This window comes from Salvelinus namaycush, chromosome 3 (genome assembly GCF_016432855.1).
Source record: "Salvelinus namaycush isolate Seneca chromosome 3, SaNama_1.0, whole genome shotgun sequence".
Lineage (NCBI taxonomy): Eukaryota > Metazoa > Chordata > Actinopteri > Salmoniformes > Salmonidae > Salvelinus > Salvelinus namaycush.
This window is the reverse complement of record NC_052309.1, coordinates 95,150,259-95,174,571: the sequence shown is the minus strand read 5'-3', so window position 1 is coordinate 95,174,571 and position 24,313 is coordinate 95,150,259. Positions and strand designations below refer to the sequence as shown.

Sequence of the window (24,313 nt, the reverse complement as noted above, 5' to 3'; positions counted from 1 at the left end):
GAATACGGCTGCACAGTAATGTCTCTTATCGATGGCGGTTATGATGTCGTTTAGTACCTTGAGCGTGGCTGAGGTCAACCCATGACCAGCTCTGAAACCAGATTGCATAGTGGAGAAGGTACGGTGGGATTCGAAAGGGTCGGTAATCTGTTTGTTAACTTGGCTTTCGAAGACCTTAGAAAGACAGGGTAGGATAGATATAGGTCTGTAGCAGTTTGCGTCTAGAGTGTCACCCCCTTTGAAGAGGGGGATGACCGCGGCAGCTTTCCAATCTTTGGGAATCTCAGACGATATGAGAATCCCTAGTTATCTTTCTGTCCTCCCTAACTGTGCATTTGTTCACTATCCCTTAACTGATTTGAAAGGAAATGTCTGTTATTAAACATATGGTGGATTCTCCCACTAGCCCATGACTCCACCAATCCAATGCCGTTTTTTTTCTCTTTGGTACAATTTTCATAAATATGTTGTAGATTTTCGTAACTGTAAGTACAATGATGTTCCTGTCATTTGTTAACAATACATTTAACTATAATTTAATCAAACTGCTAAAAACTGAATTACGAAAGCAAAATTATAAAGTGTCAAGTTTACGTACAGTATTTAAAAAAAAAAATGAAATTTGAAATGATGGTGTAGAAATACTTGGGTGTGAAATTACAGTTTATTCCACTCATTATCTGAATGTTGTTGATTTTTAGATGTGGCTGCTGTTACAGTAACAAGTCACATAGAAAAGTGGATCTTGAACAATGTTGCATGGGGCAGAAATCTCACCAGGCTACACCAATACCTTTTTACTGTAGGTTTCTACTACATGCCACAATACCCCTATATCTGATGGTTTCTTCTACGTATGTACTGTATAAGGATACTGAAACTGTAAGACTGACATTTTTCTCAACATGCTCCAAGTGGGATAACGAGCAGCAGTAGTTCTGGTGTTTAGGTTTTTCATCATTGGTTATTTGAACAAACCATGATTTAGCAGGTGTTACCATCTTTCACACGTTGGAAGGGGAGGCGACATTCGGCCCGTATCTTGAAAGGGGGGGTGGAGCTTTTCGATTCGGTTCTGCTCTTTGTTCTACCATCAAGTTTTATACGTTTTTACATTTTGTAAAAAATATTCCAATTCCATTTTGAAAAATTTGCCAAAGTGAAATATACAAGACATTTGTGGAAAGTAATGAACGATGACACACTTCAGGAGAAAGGAGGTATTATAAGGATGCAGCCATCAATCAGAGATTTGGACTAAAGTAATAAAACAAATTGGTCTAATGATATTCTATGTACAATACTTCCTGTGGTCACCAGGACAGAGCTAGCCCGTCCCCCTCCAACCTGCCGGAGTCCCCTGGTCACAACTCTCCTGGTAGCGCCTTACTGCTGGATCTGAAGAGGGTGTCTGTGCGGCTGGTCGACTGCAGGAAAACACCAGGGCAGAGTGGAACTGTGAGAGAAGGACACGAGGAGGGAGATGGAGATTTGATTTCATCAAGTAAGAACAATGGGGGGGGTGGATGAGACTACAATCTGCTTCTGTAACTTCTGTTAATTGATTGATAAACAGTATACACTCAGTGGACAGTAAATTGTCGATTCAGTTTCGTGAACGGAGGATCGTGTTCCTAATAAACTGGCCATAGAGTATTTATTAAAGAGGGAGGCAGGTAGCCTAGTGGTTAATGCCAGTATTCGCAAGGTTGCTGGTTTGAATCTCTGAGCCAATTAGGTAAAACATCTGTCTGTGCTCTTGAGCAAGGTACTTAACCCTGATTGCTCCTGTAAGTCACTCTGGATAAGAGCGTCTGCTAAATAACAGATTTTTAAAAATAAAAAACATGTATATTATTTATGGACTTATATTTCCAAAACCTAGTTATTTAATGTTATTGTTTTACAGGGGAAACACCGTACCGTTGTTCTCTCAGTGGGAGGGGCTTATCATCTGGGGAGCCTCAACAACATCATGTTGCTGACGAGACAGAGAAGAGTGTCTCCAGATCAGAACATCTCAAGAAACACCAGCAGGGACGTACAGGGAAGAAACATCACTACTGCTGCTCTGACTGTGGGAAGAGTTTCACAAGCCAGAGTGGCTTCATTATTCACTGTGATCAGTGTGGGAAGAGTTTTGCTGCATCTAACACCTTCAAATCTAATGTAAGAATTCATACAGGGGAGAAGCCTTACCTCTGCCTTGATTGTGGGAAAAGTTTTGTTAGTGCAGGAGCCTTAACCATACACCAGCGTGTACACACTAGAGAGAAGCCTTATAGCTGTGATCAGTGTGGGAAGAGCTTTCCTCAAGCTTCCTCCCTGACTAGACACCAGCTAATACACACTGGAGAGAGACCTCATCTTTGTCTATGTGGGAAGAGCTTTGATGTAGCTTCCACCCTGACTGTACACCTGCGAACACACACTGGAGAGAAGCCTTATAGCTGTGATCAGTGTGGAAAGAGCTTTGCTGTATCAGGAAAACTAACTAGACACCAGCGAATACACACAGGAGAGAAGCCTCATAGCTGTGGTCAGTGTGGGAAGAGCTTTGCTGTATCAGAAAAACTAACTGTACACCAGCGAATACACACAGGGGAGAAGCCTTATAGCTGTGGTCAGTGTGGGAAGAGCTTTTCTCAATCAGTAAACCGGAATTTACACCAGCGAACACACACAGGAGAGAAGCCTTATAGCTGTGGTCAGTGTGGGAAGAGCTTTTCTCAATCAGTATACCGGAATGTACACCAGCGAACACACACAGGAGAGAAACCTTATAGCTGTGATCAGTGTGGAATGAGCTTTTCTGTAGTTTCCTCCCTGATTAGACACCAGGCAACACACACTGGAGAGAAGCCTTATAGCTGTGGTCAGTGTGGAAAGAGCTTTGCTTTATCAGAACACCTAACCATACACCAGCGTGTACACACAGGAGAGAAGCCTTATAGCTGTGATCAGTGTGGGAAGACCTTTGCTCTAGCTTCCACCCTGACTGCACACCAGCGAACACACACTGGAGAGAAGCCTTATATCTGTGATCAGTGTGGGAAGAGCTTTAATCAGTCAAGGACCCTGAAATCACACAAGCTAACACACGCTGGTGAGAAAGAAGCCTTATATCTGTGATCAGTGTGAGAATTGTTTCAGTCAATTATGGACCCTTTATTCACACCAGTGAACACACACTGGAGAAGGAACCTTATGTCTGTCTAGGTGGGAAGAGCTTTGTTAATTTAGGGGCAATGAGAAAACACCAGAAAGCACAAACTTGCTGTATTTCATCTCCCTCCCTTCTGGCACCGGTTCCAGATCCCTAAATAAAGGATCAGTAGAAAACATCCAGTGAACAGTCATATCCATCTCCCATTCTTAAACAGTTGCCTCAGTCTGATCACCATGGTAACCTCTGGAGCATAATATGCAGCTCTGATCTAGGATCAGGTCTCCCCTGTGTCTATGTAATATCACACATTGATCTAAATGGATAAATGTTATCATAGGAAATGTTATAGGGAACCTGTGTGTGTGTGTGGGAGGGATGTTGATAGTTGTATATTCTTCCATATACTCATGATACTATTATTATGAAATGTCATTATGTAGAATAATGTTTCAACAATAGGTGTATATTCATGTATTCAATTGATCAATACATTCAATCCATTATCTTCTAAACAAGAAGTTATCACTTAAATTGTGTATTTTATAAATCTGTATTGATTAAAATTATCCTAAATCTAATCCATAATATATTGGATAATTATTTCCATGAGTTCAAGGCAAGAACTATGTAAACTGTGTCTTGTAACAACGGTTAATGTAATAACTTTTAGATTTATAATGTAATAAAACCGGTAAATGTAATATCTTGTTGGTTTATCTGATAAAATGTTGAATTGTTGTCGTAATAACCTTTTCCACTTAATGTAATAAGTTATTGGTATCAGGTAACAACTTTTTTAAATTAATAACGTAATAACTTCAACCGATCATGTAATAACACCTAAACCAATGTTTAATGTGTTACTTCACCAATGTTAATGCACATACCACCCTCCACCAATTACAAACCCACACACACAAACCTATGCACTTGTACTCTTACACAAACAAGCACGCAGTTATAGACACATGCATTGATTTAATATTTTTTAAATTAACAATTAATCTGTAGTTCTTATAGTCATAGAGACAGGGGGCTCGGTCGGGCAAGAGGAAGGAGGATTGGGAAACTGCAAATAACAATAAGCTAAACTCCGCCTAGCAGAAACATCTTTGGTATTAGCAACTATTCATTATTAGTTTATATTGTATTCAAGTTAAGGGATGTCACCCTGGGCGGGGTGAACCATAGTAGGGGATAAAAAGAGAAAACACCATCTTGAGAACTGAGTGTCTTGTTTGTAAATTGCTGTAAGTGTAAACTCCGGGTTGCAAACCTTATTAAACAAACTAACCTCTGATCAAAGAAGTTTCCTGTGGTCACTTGTATGAACATATACAGAAAGTGTAAGGAATTTCTGCCCTGTTATCATTATTTCTATTCATTACGGAATAGTAGGCTGATAAATAGGCAAATCATTTGGAGTCGTGCATCTATAACAATTGTTTGCAGACCGTCATAATACCAAAGAAGAAGAAGACCCCTTCCTTCACAACAGCTCTGCTCCGTTAAGCGCAGCAAGTATGAATGTCCTGACTTCTGCCAAGGTTGCATCGTAAATGCTGTATGGCCACTGCAGATGTCGGATTGAACATACATCGGACTTTACTGTTTCACCGCAAGGATGGCGCAGCGCTAATCGGTATTTATTTACGAGGACACTTACTGGGCCTCAGCCAATAAAAAATATGTGGACGCTCGAAGAGAACGTTGTCAGAGAAGAAGAGGCAAAGAGAGGGGCCCAACTCGAGGGAAAATCTGTCGCCCTCCAGCAGGTGACGCTTTATCGCTCCACCAGGCAAGGAGTTTTTGTGTGGAGGTCAATGAAAATGTGTTGAATTTGGTCAATCAAAAAACGAATGGCTTATTTGCTATGTGAGGTTTATTTGATCGAATAGAAGTTTCTTAGTCTGCACCCCTAAGACCGCTTTAAGCCCATGGCGGGACGCTTTTCCGTCTTCCATTCAGAGAACCGCTACACGCCCTATAAAGGCATCTAGCCATGAGCTAATTTGAAAGACAATAGCAAAGAATTTCTCTAACCAAGATGTTTTTGTTGTTTCTATAAATACCTTAGATTTGTGATTTTATTTGCAAATATAAAAACAATACAACCACACGTGGACATAATGCATTTACTATCATTCAGGATGATTCTAAAACAGTGAAACATGTAATGTACAGTTTAAATAGATTCATGATATAATACAAAAGTATTTTCTAGCATAATGACTCCCTAAACCGCCTCACCCACTTGAAGAGAAGTCTTGATGACTATGTACAGTAGGTGGCGGCATCTCTTAAACACCACAGAAGAAGCTGAAAAGCATCAACAGGAAGTACTTTGTTACTGTCTTCTATCGAGTTTTCAATCCAAATACATTTCACAGGCTTTTGCAGGATGTTTCTAATGTAAGATTAGTCTACATGAGACGTTCATTTGTCACAACTTAAATGGAGTTTTGATATTTATAAAGTTGTGGTCAAGCTTTTCTTTATCTGAACGTTGTGACAAAGAAAGTAACGGTAGCGTACACATTTAGTGTCGTTTTTTTTTTTTTTTTTTTGAAAGAATACAGTAACGTCAGCTTCCACGATGGATCGGGTAAGTTTGGTTGACTTTTATTAATAGTATACCTATTGTGGTGTATAAAATATCTAGGTCCAGTTTTCACGTGTGATCTTCCACATCCATGAGTTCGATTTGAACAGCAGGACAAAAGAAACCATGGTGGTAATTTCAGCCAAGTAGCCTACTAGCTCATCGCACACAGATTGATGATACAAGGCAATGTTCAACCGGCAGGTCAAGTCAGAACCAGGGAGAAATAATTAGGCATCGGCAACACCAGTGATGTATATAAACCCTGGATTGCTGATGCTATATATTGGCCATTGAGAGGCTTTGAAGGCACCGGTTAACTTCTTTGAGGTGTCAGTTTGACCACACACACCGTTTACACACTAATTTGTGGCGCCCAAATTAAAAAGGCAGTTGAAAATAGGTGATTATTGTTGCCAGGCTACCAGTTATGGTGCTTTTAGCTTGTGTTTTCCCGGGTCTTTAAGCAGAGGTAATACAACAATTATAGCTAGTGTCGAAGAATGGTATGGAGTTAATATTAGTCAAATTATTGAGCGTGTTCTCAGCGCAAATAAGCATCAGAAATGGTCCTTATTTAGCATATCAAGATCCTGATGTAGACCTCAGTCAAGAGCATATGCATTGTATGTGCTGAGAAAATATACCATGTAGGCCTACTGTCAGTATTTGTCATCATATTGAGAAAATAAGATGTCCTCATAGGCCCATCTCATGATATATAATGAGTCAATATCTGGCCATACCATGTATGATATCAGGAGGGAATTCAGAAATTATTTGAATAAAATAATGAATTTAATATTTGTCTAATTATTGAGCCTTTGCTGGAAAACTCAGAAATTCTCCTTATTTTCAGCATATCAAGATTAATATATGGAGCTCAAACAAGAGAAGCTTCATGTCTTGAATGTGCTGAGGAAACACAGATATGCAATGTATACAGTCAGTATTTGTCAACATGAAGAGAGAAAATATGGTGTCACATATCTCAGGAAATTGAATGATTCCATATCCGGCCATAGGAAATGTCCATGTGTGATGTTCAGAGTAATCCCAATATCATATATGTCTAAAATAAAATAGTTTTGATATATAGTTTTTTACATTTGAACTTGAAAAAACATTGGAACAAAGACATCTGGATTCAGAATTTCTGTTACAAATTCTAGACGTCAGATTAAAATGAGAATATACAGTCTGTTGGCGTTTGCACTCTAATAGCTAAAATCAGTTTTGAACTAACTGTTGAAGTATGTTTAGAATTGACCATGGATAGTCAAAGGTAATTGTCTCCAGCTTTCACTAGGTGAATAGCTCAATTAATTGTGACGGTCTCACTTCCCATTGAAAGCTAAGGAAAATGGTTGTCATTGAATTAAAGGTTGTGTACCTTAAGGTCATATAACTCAGCCATTGATACTAAACAAAGAAATCCCCATGTACAATAGAGGCTTATCCTCCTTGTGCCTTTTACAGCTTGCCTCTAGCCTAAAAGTGTTGCAGTTGTGCATCCTATAGATTTATATAATCAGGGTTTCGGGACCGCGGTAAAGGTGGTTTTATATTCGGGCATTCAACAGACATTCGCCAAAAGCCATTTAAAGCGGTATAAATCAATAACTAATTCACCATTTGTCACAGAATCATCAAACTAGATATGATTTATTCTACAAATGTCAAGCATACACAAACACAACCTTTGTTTTGAGGAATAATTCCACTTTTGATTTGATAGAAATACATAAAATCTCAAATATATATATTAAAGATGAATAATTCAATAACTAATTCAGTGATTGTCGCAGAAAAAAGTGAAAAATATGCATTTATTTGCAATAACTTTAAAGAAATGTTAATTTCAAGTGCAATTTGTTCTATATGAAGTCAGACAATGTTTACAATCTTAAATTGTATGCCAAAACAATGTTTGCATTTTTAGTGCAACAGTTCCACATTTTAAAGTAGTTAAAAGGCACAACAGTTATTTATTTATATGTCTCTAATTTAACAGCAAAGAGTTCCCTTCCAATCATTTTCTATTTTGGCTTTGTTGAAGTCCTTCTTTGTCATCCCCAGACAAGCTGAATGGTACCATCTCTGGCACACAGAGCATTCTATCTGCAGTATTAAAAACATAAAACAGGGTTATGTTTATTTACATGTAAATTACAGTTCTGGAATACCCAAATTATGTTACATGCTTTTGCAATCAAGAACATTTTCAAATTGAATTGGATTTTTGTTCAATTGCTAAATTGACTTTAAATGACATGCATTTGACCACAACCCTGACAGAAGTTAATCATCGTTGAGTATTCATGCAATATAAATCGTATAGTCATAAAGGCAGACATTTTGGGAAAAAAGGTATCACACTTTAATGTTGTAATATCAAACATTACAATAAAGTTTCAAGACAAAGTTTCATACTTCTAAATGTCTTAAAGGATGAAACTACATGAGCCTACTGTTATATTACACAAAGACAAACCCAGTTGGTCAGATGACCTTCAGTTTTCTCTGGATGATGCAAAGACCACATTTTTATGCCTGGTTGAAGTCCTAGGTTTTAATGATTAGTGCCAGTAGATTGCAGAGGGGTTCGCATACAGTTCAGAGACAAATCATAATGTAAACATTTAGCCCAACAACAAAACATGTACTGTCCACTTCTTATATTAGTGGATTTTTTGTTATCCACCCTCTAGTATCTTTCAATACCCATGGTAATATATAAATATAGACAGACTACATGCCCTCTATCAAATCAAAACTGGAATGTTTCCTCCAAACAAAGGTTGTAAAAGTATACTAAACATTTATAGAATAAATCATACCTAGTTTGATGATTCTGTCATAATCAGTGAAAACGTTATTCATTTATACCGCTTTAAATGGCATTTGATATATTATGTATTTCTATCAAATCAAACCTTGAATTTTTCCTCGAAACCAATGTTGTAAACGTATGTTAGACATTTATAGAATACATCATACATAGTTTGATGTTTCTGTGACAAATGGTGAATTTAAATGGCTTTTGTCGAATGTCCGAATATAAAACCAACTTTATCTCGGTGGTTTCGGGGGATTAGCCCCGTTCCCCAACCCAAGCACCACACAGCTGGAACAGCGTGCACTGCAGAGTTGTTGACAAATATCCTACACATGGGCTAGTCCTCCATCCAGATCGAAGCTGTAAAAAGAATGAAGCCTGTCAAATGCCTAGCTCTTACCATAGCTTGGACTATAGAACTAGCTAGTGTTGCAAAAGCCAATTGCATTGCATGCATTGTAAGCTAGCAGCATGGCAATTTGCCCAACGTTTTGTGTTGGTTTTGAACTGATGTAGTTAGCTAGCTAGCTATGTTTAGTGGATAAATGTAGGACTGGCATTTGGGAGTGAATTAGCTATCATGAGCTTCCTTATGTGTCTAGGTCAGCTGTTGTCTGGCTTTACCTGCCGAATGGCTTTGTTATATGTGTATCAAACCTCCCATAAACAAATATAGCTAGCTACCTTTCTTTGCCCGTTCATTAGCTAGCTAGCTTTCAGCTGACTGGTGTTACCTAGCTAGTGTTAGGGTTGCGTAAGTTCAACTGAGATAGGAACAATAGGACAACTGAACTTGATTAAAATAATTGTTTAATTCAAAAGTTAATAAATGTCAAATGCATTTTTTGTATATACGGGTCCACTGCACCACCCCGCAGGGTGGTAACAGAGAAGACACTTGTTACTGACAAAGACATTATAATAAATACTCATGACAGAGATAGTTCCCACTTCCGAGCCGGCCTGTCAGAGTAGAGACTGGGCGTGGTTTAGACTCACCCAGCCTATCGTTGGTGTTGGCGCTTAAGCTAGTCCTAGCCCCTTAGCGCATGTGATGTCCCGACGCTGTTGCTGTGTAGATTACGCTCCTTCACCCCAAAGACTGGGGTCAGACAGCTCTGTAATATTGTCTGAGCTATTCACACCTGTTATACAATGTCCACTGTTCTTGCTCAAGGCTAACTACAGCTTCCCAGCTTCTTATCTGAGCTAACTGTTACTTCCAGCACACACACACAGACACCCAGGCGCCCAGACCAACAGTTTGTCAACATCCAATCACATTTAATACAGTTGCTAATCACATTTGTTATAGTATTGGGTTATAGTCCATTGTACACCACAGTCAGCAGTCTCATGATTCACCCCCTTCTGTGTCTCTCTAAGATTAGCACAGTCTCAGTCACACAGTACAGCGCCCACAGTGCCCTTTTTAACACACACACATTTCAGGCTGATATTCATGGTTAGGCCCTGAGCACTGGTAAAAGTGAGAACAATGGAAAATGCAGGTTCAGCAATTCAAACTTTAATGCATAAGAAGACCTACTAGCTTATAGTTAGTTAAGCATGTCAAAAAACCTTTATAAAACCCCACACTAGCTACAGAGGCTAGCTGCTGGACGTTGGGCAAATAAGCAAATTTTAGCTAATAGTAACTGTATTGTTGCTGACCCGTTTGAATATAACTCGGAGATCCATTTACATTACATTTAAGTCATTTAGCAGACCAGATCCGGCTGAAAAGATGTCAGAAATGCTACAAAAAAGGAGCTCGTCGTTGGTTGCTAATGGACGACAATGTGCACGTGGAAGTGAGAATCTGGTGGAAGTGAGAATCTGTTGGAGCTACAAACTTAGTCAATACGATGTTTTTTCAATCAAATGGTCACGTTATGGTAGCTACAGTGCATTTGGAAAGTATTCCGACCCCCTTCACTTTTTTCCCACATTTTGTTACGTTACAGCCTTATTCTAAAATTAATTTAATGTTTATTGACTCATCAATCAACACACTATTCCCCATAATGACAAAGTGAAAACAGGTTTTTGACATTTTTGCAAATGTATAAAAAATAAATATACTTTATTTAGTATTCTGACCCTTTACTCAGTACTTTGAAGCACCTTTGGCAGCGATTACAGCGTCGAGTCTTGGGTATGACACTACAAGCTTGGCACACCTGTATTTGGAGTTATGCAAGTCCCTGGCTAAAAATATCTTGGTCGACCGAGAGTAGTCTGTTTTTTCGACCAGTCGATTGGTTGAAATGTCAACGTGTATTTTTCCCATATATAGACACCCTATGTCTTTGAATAAAGTCAACTAAAATCAGCTATAAGTGTACCAGAGTCTATTCTAAAGAACAATATATTAAGCTTTTATTACAGCAAAGACTAAAAACAGTTAGTGAATTGCCATTTAGTTATTGTTTAGGCTAATTATTCCAAGCTCCCTTTGTTACTTTGTTTTAAAACTAAAATGCTTGATTGCATTTCAAAGCATGAATGACTCGTCTGTGTGATGAAATTAACTAATGATTGATTGATTTCATGTGTGACAAACTGATTTGTATTCTTTTTACTTTTGGTTTTGTACACAAGCTTCGAACAGCTGAAAATACAATAGTTTGGGTTATGGAAAATATATTTAAAAGCAGTTTAGATGCTGCAATGATTCTATACACTAGACTTGCTTGTTTTGTCACAAACTGAAATTAGGCGAACTATAAATAATGTAGCAACCAGGAAATGGTGGAGCAATTTCTTTATAGTGTTACATAATGTTTTTGTTTGTTTTTTGGTAGGCTTATATGTATTTTTTGTTTTTTTAGCACACATGGCCCTCACGCTAGCTCCACTTCTACCTAGATACTATGTTACCGAATCCCTAATTGTCTTTCCATCCTCCTAAAGTGTGCACTTTTTCACTTCCATTCACTGATTTGAAAGGAAATGACTGGTATAAAACATATTGATTACTTTTGAAAATATTTTCCTGTCATTTGTTAACAATTCATTTAACTATCATTTAATCAAATTGCTAAAAACTGAACTACGAAACCAAAATTGTATAGTGAGTTTACATACAGTTTGAAAACTGTATAAAAGTGTCACGATCTTTCAAAATCGAACCCAGAAGCAGACCAGGACAAGGAGAGTAGGAAGAAGGTGAGTATTTATTTACAAGTGAATGTGAATGGGTAGATATATCCAGGTGGCGTAGCGGGCAGCGGTGGTGAGTTGATGGGAGTAAATAGGTGAATCCAATGGGGTAGCGGAATCCTCCGACGACCAGGCGGGAATGGGGTAAATGATCCGGGTGAGTAACTGAAGACAAAACAAACGGAGGTAAGTTTAAGGCAAGCAATACGTAAAAAAACAAAAAAACAAATTCTATCCAACTTGAGGCTGATACTATGGCACAACATACTGTTCATGGCTAACGATCCGGCAGGGAATGGATGTCAGGTCCGGGCTTATGAAGAGGAGAGATGATGATCAGGACCAGGTGTGCAGATAGCTGATGGGATACAGGTGCGGGTAATCAAAACTCCCAACTGGCTACATTGCCCGGCAACCAGACAGGGTGCGTTCCAGGACGCCGGAACAAACACTCCAGGACAGAACACATGCAAAAAACCGACTCAGGAAACGGGATTCGTGACAGTACCCCCCCCTCCGACGAACGCCACCGGGCGGACTACCCGGAGCGCCAGGGTGGAGGCGGTAAAAGTCACGAAGCAGGTCATCGTCAAGTATCTGACGCCGAGGAATCCAACTCCTCTCCTCAGGACCATATCCTTCCCAATCCACTAAATACTGGTACCCTCGACCCCGCTGTCTGGAGTCCATGATGCGGCGCACCGTGTAGACAGGACCACCTCCGATCATCCGAGGAGGAGGAGGACGAGGAGGAGGGGGCAACAGAGGACTGAGGTGAACCGGCTTGAGGCAGGAGACATGAAAGGTGGGATGTACTCTAAGTGTTGCAGGCAACTTGAGTCGGACCACAACAGGATTAATGATTCTCTCCACTACAAACGGACCAATGAACTTCGGTGACAATTTCCTCGACTCAGTCCGTAGAGGAAGATCCCGTGTAGCCAACCAAACCTTATCTCCGACCGTATAAGCGGGGGCAGGAATACGGCGACGATTCGCCTGGATCTGATACCGGTCAGAAACTCTAAGGAGAGCCTTCCTGGCCCGATGCCAGGTCCGGTGGCAACGACGAATGTGGGTCTGGACAGAGGGAACCGAGAGATCCCTCTCCTGAGAAGGAAACAAGGGAGGTTGGTAACCGTACAGGCACTGGAAGGGAGACATCCCAGTAGCAGATGAAGGGAGAGTATTATGGGCATACTCGACCCAGGGTAATTGAGAGGACCAAGAGGTGGGATCAGAGGAAACAAGACAGCGCAGCGTGGACTCCATCTTCTGGTTGGCTCTCTCCGCCTGACCATTAGATTGGGGGTGAAATCCAGAAGTGAGACTGACTGTAGCTCCAATGGCCAAACAGAAGGATCTCCAGACAGCAGAGGTAAACTGAGGACCACGGTCAGAAACAATGTCACAGGGCAACCCGTGGACCCTGAAAACCTCCCTAACCAGGATCTCGGACGTCTCAGTGGCAGAAGGCAGCTTGGAGAGGGGGACAAAGTGAGCAAACTTGCTGAATCTGTCCACAATGGTCAGAATAACCGTGTTACCAACAGAAGAGGGCAACCCCGTGACAAAGTCCAGGGCCAGATGCGACCAAGGTCGCCGGTGGAATAGGTAGAGGATGAAGAAGCCCAGAGCTGGGCCGATTGGTACTCTTATTCTGCGCACAAACAGGACAAGCGGCAACAAACCTCCGGGTATCTTCTCCCATAGCAGGCCACCAAAATCGTCTGCGCCGTAGCGCCATAGTCCGAGCAACGCCAGGGTGACAAGCTATCTTGCTGGCGTGGGACCACTGAAGGACAGCAGAACGGACCGACTCAGGCACGAACAACCGACCGGGTGGACCGTTACCGGGCCCGGGCTGCGTCTGAAGGGCCGCCATCACATCCTCCTCAATCCTCCATGTAACGGCTCCCACGACAACATTCTGGGGAAGAATCGTCTCAGTCTTGGCCCCACTCTCCTCCGTCTTGGAGAACATCCGGGACAGGGCGTCCGCCTTCCCGTTCTTCGACCCAGGTCGGAACGTCAGGGGAAAATTGAAGCGTGCAAAAAACAAAGCCCACCTGGCCTGACGGGAGTTGAGACGTTTAGCCGATTGCACGTAAGCCAGATTCTTGTGGTCAGTCCAGACCACAAACGGTTGCTCCGCTCCCTCCAACCAGTGACGCCACTCCTCCAAGGCAAGCTTCACAGCGAGAAGCTCCCGGTTACCCACATCGTAGTTTCTTTCAGCTGAAGAAAGACGACAAGAGTAGAAGGCGCAGGGATGGAGTTTACCGTCAGTGGAGCTACGCTGGGACAGGATGGCGCCCACCCCCACATCAGACGCGTCCACCTCAACCACAAACTGACGGGAAGTGTCAGGTTGAGAGAGAATCGGGGCGTTGGTGAATCGGCTCTTCAAGTCCAGAAATGCTCGGTCTGCCTCAGGAGTCCAACAGAATTTTCTGGTGCAAGACGTCAGGGCAGTTAAAGGGGCGGCCACCTGGCTGTAATCACGGATAAACCTCCGATAGAAGTTCGCAAACCCCAGGAATCTCTGGAGCTGCAATCTCGTACCGGGCTGGGCCCAATCCCGAACCGCCCGAACCTTCTCTTGGTCCATCTTGATCTCTCCCCTGGAGATGATGTACCCGAGGAAGGACGTCGTGTGGGCGTGAAAATCACACTTCTCAGCCTTCACGAACAGACGGTTCTCCAATAACCGCTGCAGGACCTGCTTGACATGCTGAACGTGGCTAGAAAGCTCCTTCGAGAAGATGAGGATATCATCCAGGTAAACGAACACAAAAATACCAATCATATCTCTCAGAACGTCATTCACCATACTTTGGAACACAGCAGGAGCGTTGGTCAGTCCAAACGGCATCACCTGGTACTCAAAATGTCCCATCGGAGTATTGAACCCAGTCAACCACTCGTCCCCCTCTTTGATCCGAACCAAATGATAAGCATTACGTAAATCAAGCTTCGTAAAAACCGTAGCACCCTGTAAGGAATCGAAAGCCGAGCTCATCAAGGGCAGGGGATACTTGTTCTTGACCGTAATATCATTCAAACCCCGATAATCAATACACGGTCGAAGAGAGCCATCCTTCTTGCTCACAAAACAAAATCCTGCTCCCAGAGGTGATGACGAGGGCCGAATGAGACCTGCAGCTAGAGACTCCTTGATGTAGGTCTCCAAGGCCTCACGTTCAGGTCGAGAGATACTGTATAACCGTCCCTTGGGAAAGGCAGCTCCAGGAAACAGATTAATCGCACAGTCATAAGGTCGGTGGGGAGGAAGGGACAGAGCCTTCTGTTTACTGAATACTTCACCCCACTCGTGATATGTTTCTGGAACCAGGGACAAATCAGGAGGAGCAGAGTCACTGACCTGACTGGAAACAGCAGGAGAACAGGCAGTCCTAAGGCAGTTAGCATGACACTCAATGCTCCAACTAGTTACCTTACCCGTCACCCAATCAAACGAGGGATTGTGTTCCTTCAGCCAGGGGTAACCAAGAACCAGAGGAACATGGGGCGAGGACAGAATGAAGAAGGAGATAAACTCTGAATGATTCCCCGACACCAACATCTTAACCGGTTCAGTCCTCATAGTGATCCGTGCCAGACTACTGCCGTTCAGAGTGGTTGCTTCAATGGCTTCTGGCAATTGCTCCTTGGAAAGCCCCAGCTGTTCCACCAAGTCGGCATCAATAAAGCTGCCATCGGCACCTGAATCGATAAAAGCGTTCATCTCTAAGCTCTGATCCTTATTCATAAGGGTCGCAGGAAAACGGGGTCTGACAGGATCCTTGAGAGGTTGAAACTGGCTCGCTAAAATTCCTCCCGAAACTAGCGAGCCGGGCAGTTTAACGGCCGCTGTGGACAAGCGGAGATGTAATGTCCCGAGCTACCACAGTAGAAACAGCTGTTGGTCTCACGTCTACATTGGCGCTCCTCCTTAGTTAGCCCGTGTCGCCCCACTTGCATTGGTTCAGAATCTGGTGGCAAGACCCCTCCACTAATCCCGTGTGGGGAATAACGATCAATACGTTCTGGTTCACTTCCTGAACCGAATGGTACCCGAGTTGCTGATTGATTGGATGGGCCCCACTGCTTATCCCTCCTTCTCTCTCGGACTCTATTATTGACCCGAATAGATAAAGTGACCAAGCTGTCTAGGTCACTAGGCTCTGGATAGGATATCAGCTCGTCCTTGAGTTGCTCCGACAACCCCTGGTAAAAAGCCGCTTGTAGTGACTCCTCATTCCAACCACTCTCCACAGCCAATGTCCTGAACTCGATCATAAAGTCTGCCACACTGCGAGCTCCTTGGCGAAGAGTGAACAAACGTTTAGCTGCGTCCTTACCTCGGACTGGATGGTCAAAAAGCGTTCTCATCTCTCCTGTGAACTCCTGGTATGAAGCCATGCAGGTCCTCTGTCGTTCCCAAACGGCTGAAGCCCATTCCAGAGCTCTTCCACGCAGCAGTTCAATAACAAAGGCTATCCTAGCCTTCTCAGTGGCGTAAGAATGGGGCTGCAGATCAAACACTAACCCACACTGCATATGAAACGAACGGCATCTTCCCAAATCCCCTTCATATTTATCAGGCGTCGGTACCTTGGGTTCACGGAAGGAAACCGCTCCAGACACGGCAGGTGAGATGGGTGAAACAGGTGGTGAATGAATCGCCGGCAAACTGAGCTGATCCTGGATTTGTGTCAAGCTAGCAGATAAGTTCTGGATTGAACCCGCTATCTCCTGTAGCGCCGTCTTGTGTTGTCCCAATGTCTTCCCCTGCTGGGTAATTGCATGGCAAACGGAGTCCAGGTCCGCTGGGTTCATCCTTGGCCGGATCGTTCTGTCACGATCTTTCAAAATCGAACCCAGAAGCAGACCAGGACAAGGAGAGTAGGAAGAAGGTGAGTATTTATTTACAAGTGAATGTGAATGGGTAGATATATCCAGGTGGCGTAGCGGGCAGCGGTGGTGAGTTGATGGGAGTAAATAGGTGAATCCAATGGGGTAGCGGAATCCTCCGACGACCAGGCGGGAATGGGGTAAATGATCCGGGTGAGTAACTGAAGACAAAACAAACGGAGGTAAGTTTAAGGCAAGCAATACGTAAAAAAACAAAAAAACAAATTCTATCCAACTTGAGGCTGATACTATGGCACAACATACTGTTCATGGCTAACGATCCGGCAGGGAATGGATGTCAGGTCCGGGCTTATGAAGAGGAGAGATGATGATCAGGATCAGGTGTGCAGATAGCTGATGGGATACAGGTGCGGGTAATCAAAACTCCCAACTGGCTACATTGCCCGGCAACCAGACAGGGTGCGTTCCAGGACGCCGGAACAAACACTCCAGGACAGAACACATGCAAAAAACCGACTCAGGAAACGGGATTCGTGACAAAAAGTTGACATTCATTTAATTTAGGGTTAAGGTAAAACCAAATAATTTATGGATATGGCTGTAAATACTACATCACCCTTCTTCAGCCAGTACGGCAAAGTGGGTCACTTTGTAATACCATTTCAAATGATGGTGTAGTGTACAATGTACTGCTGAAATACTTGGCTGGTAAATTATAGTTTATTCCACTCATTATCTGAATGTTCCGGCGCCGACAGAGATGGCTGCCTCGCTTCGCAATCTTAGGAAACTATGCAGTATTTTGTTTTTTTATGTATTATTTCTTACATTGTTACCTCAGGAAATCTGAAGTTTTATTACATACAGCCGGGAAGAACTGTTGGATATAAGAGCAACGTCAACTTACCAACATTACGACCAGGAATACGACTTTCCCGAAGCGGATCCTCTGTTTGGTCCACCACCCAGGACAATGGATCGGATCCCAGCTGGCGACCCAAAACAACGGCGCCGCAGAAGGGGCAGACGAAGCGGTCTTCTGGTCAGGCTCCGTAGACGGGCGCACCGCTCCCGAGTATACTACTCGCCAATGTCCAGTCTCTTGACAACAAGGTAGACGAAATCCGAGCAAGGGTTGCCTTTCAGAGAGACATCAGAGATTGTAACGTTCTTTGTTTCACGGAAACATGGCTGACTCGGGATACGTTATCAGAGTCGGTACAGCCACCTGGTTTCTTCACACATCACGCTGACTGAAACAAACGTCTCTCTGGTAAGAAGAAGGGTGGGGGTGTCCTTTTGTTCACCTGACCTAGAATTCCTTACAATCAAATGCCGACCGCATTATCTACCAAGATAATTCTCTTTGATTATAATCACAGTCGTGTATATCCCCCCCCCAAGCAGACACATTGACGGCCCTGAAAGAACCTCATTGGACTCTATGTAAACTGGAAACCACATATCCTGAGGCTGCATTTATTGTAGCTGGGGATTTTAACAAGGCTAATTTGAAAACAAGGCTCCCTAAATTTGACCAGCGTATCGAATGCGCAACCCGGGCTGGCAAAATCCTGGATCATTGTTACTCTTAACTTCCGCGACGCATACAAAACCCTCCCCCGCCCTCCTTATGAAAAATCTGACCACGACTCCATTTTGTTGCTCCCAGCCTATAGACAGAAACTAAAACAGGAAACGCCCGTGCTCAGGTCTGTTCAACGCTGGTCCGACAAATCTGATTCCACGTTTCAAGACTGCTTCGATCACGTGGACTGGGATATGTTCCGCATAGCGTCGGACAATAACATTGATGATTACGCTGATTCGGTGAGCGAGTTTATTAGCAGGTCCCCACAGCGACTAATTAAACCTTCCCCAACCAGAAACTGTGGATTGATGGCAGCATTCGCGCAAAACTGAAAGCGCGAACCACTGCTTTAAATAAGGGCAAGGCGACCGGAAACATGACCGAATACAAACAGTGTAGCTATTCCCTCCGCAAGGCAATCAAACAAGCTAAGCGTCAGTATAAAGACAAAGTAGAGTCGCAATTCAACAGCTCAGACACGAGAGGTATGTGGCAGGGTCTACAGTCAATCACGGACTACAAAAAGAAAACCAGCCCTATCACGGAACACGATGTCTTGCTCGCAGACAAGGTAAACAACTTCTTTGCTGGCTTTGAGGACAATACATTACCACCGACACAGCCCGCTACCAAAACCTACGGGTTCTCCTTCACCGCAGCCAACGTGAGTAAAACATTTAAACGTGTTAACCCTCGCAAGGCTGCCGGCCCAGACGGCATCCCTAGCCGCGTCCTCAGAGCATGCGCAGACCAGCTGGCTGGCGTGTTTATGGACATATTCAATCAATGCTTATCCCAGTCTGCTGTTCCCACATGCTTCAAGAGGGCCACCACTGTTCCTGTTCCCAAGAAAGCTAAGGTAACTGAGCTAAATGACTATCGCCCCGTTGCACTCACTTCCGTCATCATGAAGTGCTTTGAGACACTAGCCAAGGATCATATCATGTCCACCCTACCTGACACCTTAGACCCACTCCAATTTGCTTACTGCCCCAATAGGTCCACAGACGACGCAATCGCAATCACTCTACACTGTCCTAACCCCTCTGGACAAGAGGAAAACCTATGTAAGAATGCTGTTCATCGACTACAGCTCAGCATTTAACACCATAGTACCCTCCATTAAGCTCGAGACCCTGGGTCTCGACCCCGCCCTGTGCAACTGGGTCCTGGACTTCCTGGTGGGCCGCCCCCAGGTGGTGAGGGTAGGGAACAACATCTCCACCCCGCTGATCCTCAACACTGGGGCCCCACAAGGGTGCGTTCTCAGCCCTCTCCTGTATTCCCTGTTCACCCATGACTGTGTGGCCATGCACGCCTCCAACTCAATCATCAGGTTTGCAGACGACACTACAGTGGTAGGCTTGATTACCAACAACGACAAGACAGTCTACAGAGAGGAGGTGAGGGCCCTCGGAGTGTGGTGTCAGGAAAATAAAAGAGATGATCAGAAAACAACAAGGGGAGCACCCCCCTATCCACATCGACGGGACAGCAGTGGAGAAGGTGAAACGTTTTAAGTTCCTCGGCATTCACATCATAGACTAACTGAAATGGTCCACCCACACAGACAGCGTGGTGAAGAAGGCGCAACAGCGTCACCAAAAACACTCACAAACTTTTACAGATGCACAATCGAGAGCATCCTGTTGGGCTGTATCACCGTCTGGTACGGCAACTGCTCCGCCCACAACCGTAAGGCTCTCCAGAGGGTAGTGAGGTCTGCACAACGCATCACCGGGGGCAAACTACCTGCCCTCCAGGACACCTACACCACCCGATGTCACAGGAAGGCCAAAAAGATCATCAAGGACAACAACCACCCGAGCCACTGCCTGTTCACCCCGCTATCATCCAGAAGGCGAGGTCAGTACAGGTGCATCAAAGCTGGGACTGAGAGACTGAAAAACAGCTTCTATCTCAAGGCCATCAGACTGTTATACAGCCATCGCTAACATTGAGTGGCTGCTGCCACTCAAATCTCTAGTCACTTTAAAAATAAAAAAATGGATGTAATAAATGTATCACTAGCCACTTTAAACAATGCCACTTTTTATATAATGTTTACATACCCTACATTACTCATCTCATATGTATATACTGTACACTGTACCATCTACTGCATCTTGCCTATGCCGTTCGGTCATCGCTCATCCATATATTTTTATGTACATATTCTTATTCATTCCTTTACACTTGTGTGTATAAGGTAGTTGTTGTGAAATTGTTAGATTACTTGTGTGGTGGATAATCGTTTCAAAATATAACACTTACAAGAACTTGTGAATTCAATATAGGCTTTTAATACAAGTATATCAGAAGCAAAGATGGTCCGCGGAACACACACTTTCCCAGAGCACTGGCTCTGTATTTATACACACACAGCATATGAGTCCATCCCACATGTTAATGAAGTTACTTCCCTCAGGTCATCTGCCACCATTATCTTTCAGTTCAGGCTTCCTGCTTGTTCATGCCCAATAATGCCTATATCCGCTCTTGATTAAATTATAATGGTGACAGGATCCTTTTGTGTCCTAAAAATAATATATGTCTATCTTACCCTAAGCACTTATGGCCTTGAGTAATATACTTATGTCTGTTAATCTTTGGTTTCCTGTTCTTTCCAGCCTGTGGCCATTCACTTATGTCTGTTAATCTTTGGTTTCCTGTTCTTTCCAGAATGGCAAATGCACTCAAGAGTCGCCTTCTCCTCTTGTGGTCTAATGTACATATGTCTTTGCTCTATAGTATTATATCTGTCCCTATATGTAACAATACAACACTTGTTAGATATTACTGCATGGTGGTCGGAACTAGAAGCACAAGCATTTCACTACACTCGCATTAACATCTGCTAACCATGTGTATGTGACAAATAAAATGTAATTTGATGTTGTTGATACGCTGTAAGCTGATGATTTTAGATGAGGATGCTGTTACAGTAATACGTCATATAGAAAAGTGGATCTTGAGCAATGTTGCATGGGGCAGAAATCTCACCAGGCTACACCAATACCTTTTTACTGTAGGCTTCTACTACATGTTACAATACCCCTATATCTGATGGTTACTTCTATGTATGTACTGTATAAGAATACTGAAACTATGAGACTGACATTTTAAAAAACGGACTGTTTCTTAAACTGTACATCTGTGGAAAGTAGTGAATGATTACACACTTCAGGAGAAAGGAGGTATTATAAGAATGCATGGCTAAAGTAATCAAATGTTTGGTCTAATGATATTCTATGTACTTTACTTCCTGTGGTCACCAGAACAGAGCTAGTCCGTCACCCTCCAACCTGCCAGAGTCCCCTGGTCACAACTCTCCCGGTAGCGCCTTACTGCTGGATCTGAAGAGGGTGTCTGTGCGGCTGGTCGACTGCAGGAAAACACCAGGGCAGAGTGGAACTGTGAGAGAAGGACACGAGGAGGGAGATGGAGATTTGATTTCATCAAGTAAGAACAATGGGGGGGTGGATGAGACTACAATCTGCTTCTGTAACTTCTGTTAATTGATTGATAAACAATATACACTCAGTGGGCAGTAAATTGTCGATTCAGTTTTGTGAACGGAGGAGCGTGTTCCTAATAAACTGGCCATAGAGTGTATTTATTGAAGAGGGAGGCAGGTAGCCTAGTGGTTAATGCCAGTAATCGCAAGGTTGCTGGTTTGAATCTCTGAGCCAACTAGGTAAAACCATCTGTCTGTGCTCTTGAGCAAGGTACTTAACCCTAAATTCTCCTGTAAGTCGCTCTGGATAAGAGCGTCGGCTAAATAACAAATAATTTTTACAAAAATAACACTATTTATGGACCTGTATTTCCAAAACCTAGTTATTCAATGTCTTTGTTTCACAGGGGACACACACCGTTGTTCTCTCAGTGGAAGGGGCTTATCATCTGGGGAGCCTCAACAACATCCTGTTGCTGACGAGACAGAGAAGAGTGTCTCCAGATCAGAACATCTCAAGAAACACCAGCAGGGACGTACAGGGAAGAAACATCACCACTGCTGCTCTGACTGTGGGAAGAGTTTCACAAGCAAGAGTGGCTTCATTATTCACTGTGATCAGTGTGGGAAGAGTTTTGCTGCATCTAACACCTTCAAATCTAATGTAAGAATTCATGAAGGGGAGAAGCCTTACCTCTGTCTTGATTGTGGGAAAAGCTTTGTTAGTGCAGGAGCCTTAACCATACACCAGCGTGTACACACTGGAGAGAAGCCTTATAGCTGTGATCAGTGTGGAAAGAGCTTCAATCAGTCATGCCACCTGACTACACACCAGCGAACACACACTGGCGAGAAGCCTTATAGCTGTGATCATTGTGGAAAGAGCTTCAATCAGTCATGCAACCTGACTACACACCAGCGAACACACACTGGCGAGAAGCCTTATAGCTGTGATCAGTGTGGAAAGAGCTTCAATAATTCAGGCCACCTGACTACACACCAGCGAACACACACTGGCGAGAAGCCTTATAGCTGTGATCAGTGTGGGAAGAGCTTTGCTCGATCAGAAAAACTAACTACACACCAGCGCATACACACTGGAGAGAAGCCTTATAGCTGTGGTCAGTGTGGGAAGAGCTTTACTGTAGTTTCCTCCCTGACTGTACACCAGCGAACACACACTGGAGAGAAGCCTTATAGCTGTGATCAGTGTGGGAAGAGCTTTGCTTTATCAGAACACCTAACCATACACCAGCGTGTACACACAGGAGAGAAGCCTTATAGCTGTGGTCAGTGTGGGAAGAGCTTTACTGTAGTTTCCTCCCTGACTGTACACCAGCGAACACACACTGGAGAGAAGCCTTTTAGCTGTGATCAGTGTGGGAAGAGCTTTGCTGTATCAGAAAAAACTAACTATACACCAGCGAATACACACAGGAGAGAAGCCTTATAGCTGTGATCAGTGTGGGAAGAGCTTTGCTCGATCAGAAAAACTAACTAGACACCAGCGCATACACACTGGAGAGAAGCCTTATAGCTGTGGTCAGTGTGGAAAGAGCTTTGCTCAATCAGATAACCTGAATTCACACCAGCGAACACACACTGGAAAGAAGCCTTATAGCTGTGATCAGTGTGGGAAGAGCTTTGCTCTAGCTTCCACCCTGACTGCACACCACCGAACACACACTGGAGAGAAGCCTTTTAGCTGTTATCAGTGTGGGATGAGCTTTGCTCTAGCTTCCACCCTCAATGCACACCACCGAACACACACTGGAGAGAAGCCTTATAGCTGTGATCAGTGGGAAGAGCTTTGTTGCAGTTTCCTCCCTGACTACACACCAGCGACTACACACAGGAGATAAGCCTCATAGCTGTGATCAGTGTGGGATGAGCTTTGCTCTAGCTTCCACCCTGACTGCACACCATCAAACACACACTAGAGAGAAGCCTTATAGCTGTGATCAGTGTGGGAAGACCTTTGCTCTAGCTTCAACCCTGACTATACACCAGCGAACACACACTGGAGAGAAGCCTTATAGCTGTGATCAGTGTGGGAAGAGCTTTGCTTCAGGTTCCACCCTGACTAGACACCGGCGAACACACACTGGAGAGAAACCTTATATCTGTGGTCAGTGTGGGAAGAGCTTTGCTTCAGGTTCCACCCTGACTAGACACCGGCGAACACACACTGGAGAGAAACCTTATAGCTGTGATCAGTGTGGGAAGAGCTTTAATCAGTCAGGGACCCTGAAATCACACAAGCTAACACACGCTGGAGAGAAAGAAGCCTTATAGCTGTGATCAGTGTGGGAATTGTTTCAGTCAGTTATGGACCCTTTATTCACACCAGTGAACACACACTGGAGAAGGAAGCTTACAGTGAGGGAAAAAAGTATTTGATCCCCTGCTGATTTTGTACGTTTGCCCACTGACAAAGAAATTATCAGTCTATAATTTTAATGGTAGGTTTATTTGAACAGTGAGAGACAGAATAACAACAAAAATATCCAGAAAAATGCATGTCAAAAATGTTATAAATTGATTGGCATTTTAATGAGGGAAATAAGTATTTGACCCCTTCTCAATCAAAAAGATTTCTGGCTCCCAGGTGT

General features: G+C 43.4%; 2 protein-coding genes and 1 pseudogene across 2 annotated transcripts in view; 2 read left to right on the top strand and 1 right to left on the bottom strand.

Annotated features, from left to right (window-relative positions):
- LOC120043725 (gastrula zinc finger protein XlCGF57.1-like) overlaps nt 1-24,313 on the bottom strand; it is a 714,153-nt gene that overhangs the window by 407,623 nt on the left and 282,217 nt on the right. The gene's annotated exons all lie outside the window — the stretch shown is intronic.
- Nucleotides 922-4,468, top strand: LOC120043723 (zinc finger protein 501-like). The gene is made up of 2 exons (XM_038988285.1): nt 922-1,504; nt 1,910-4,468. Exons 1-2 carry the CDS (start codon nt 1,294-1,296, stop codon nt 3,130-3,132), a joined length of 1,434 nt encoding a protein of 477 aa, XP_038844213.1. The 5' UTR covers nt 922-1,293; the 3' UTR covers nt 3,133-4,468.
- LOC120043717 lies at nt 5,559-23,657 on the top strand (annotated as a pseudogene).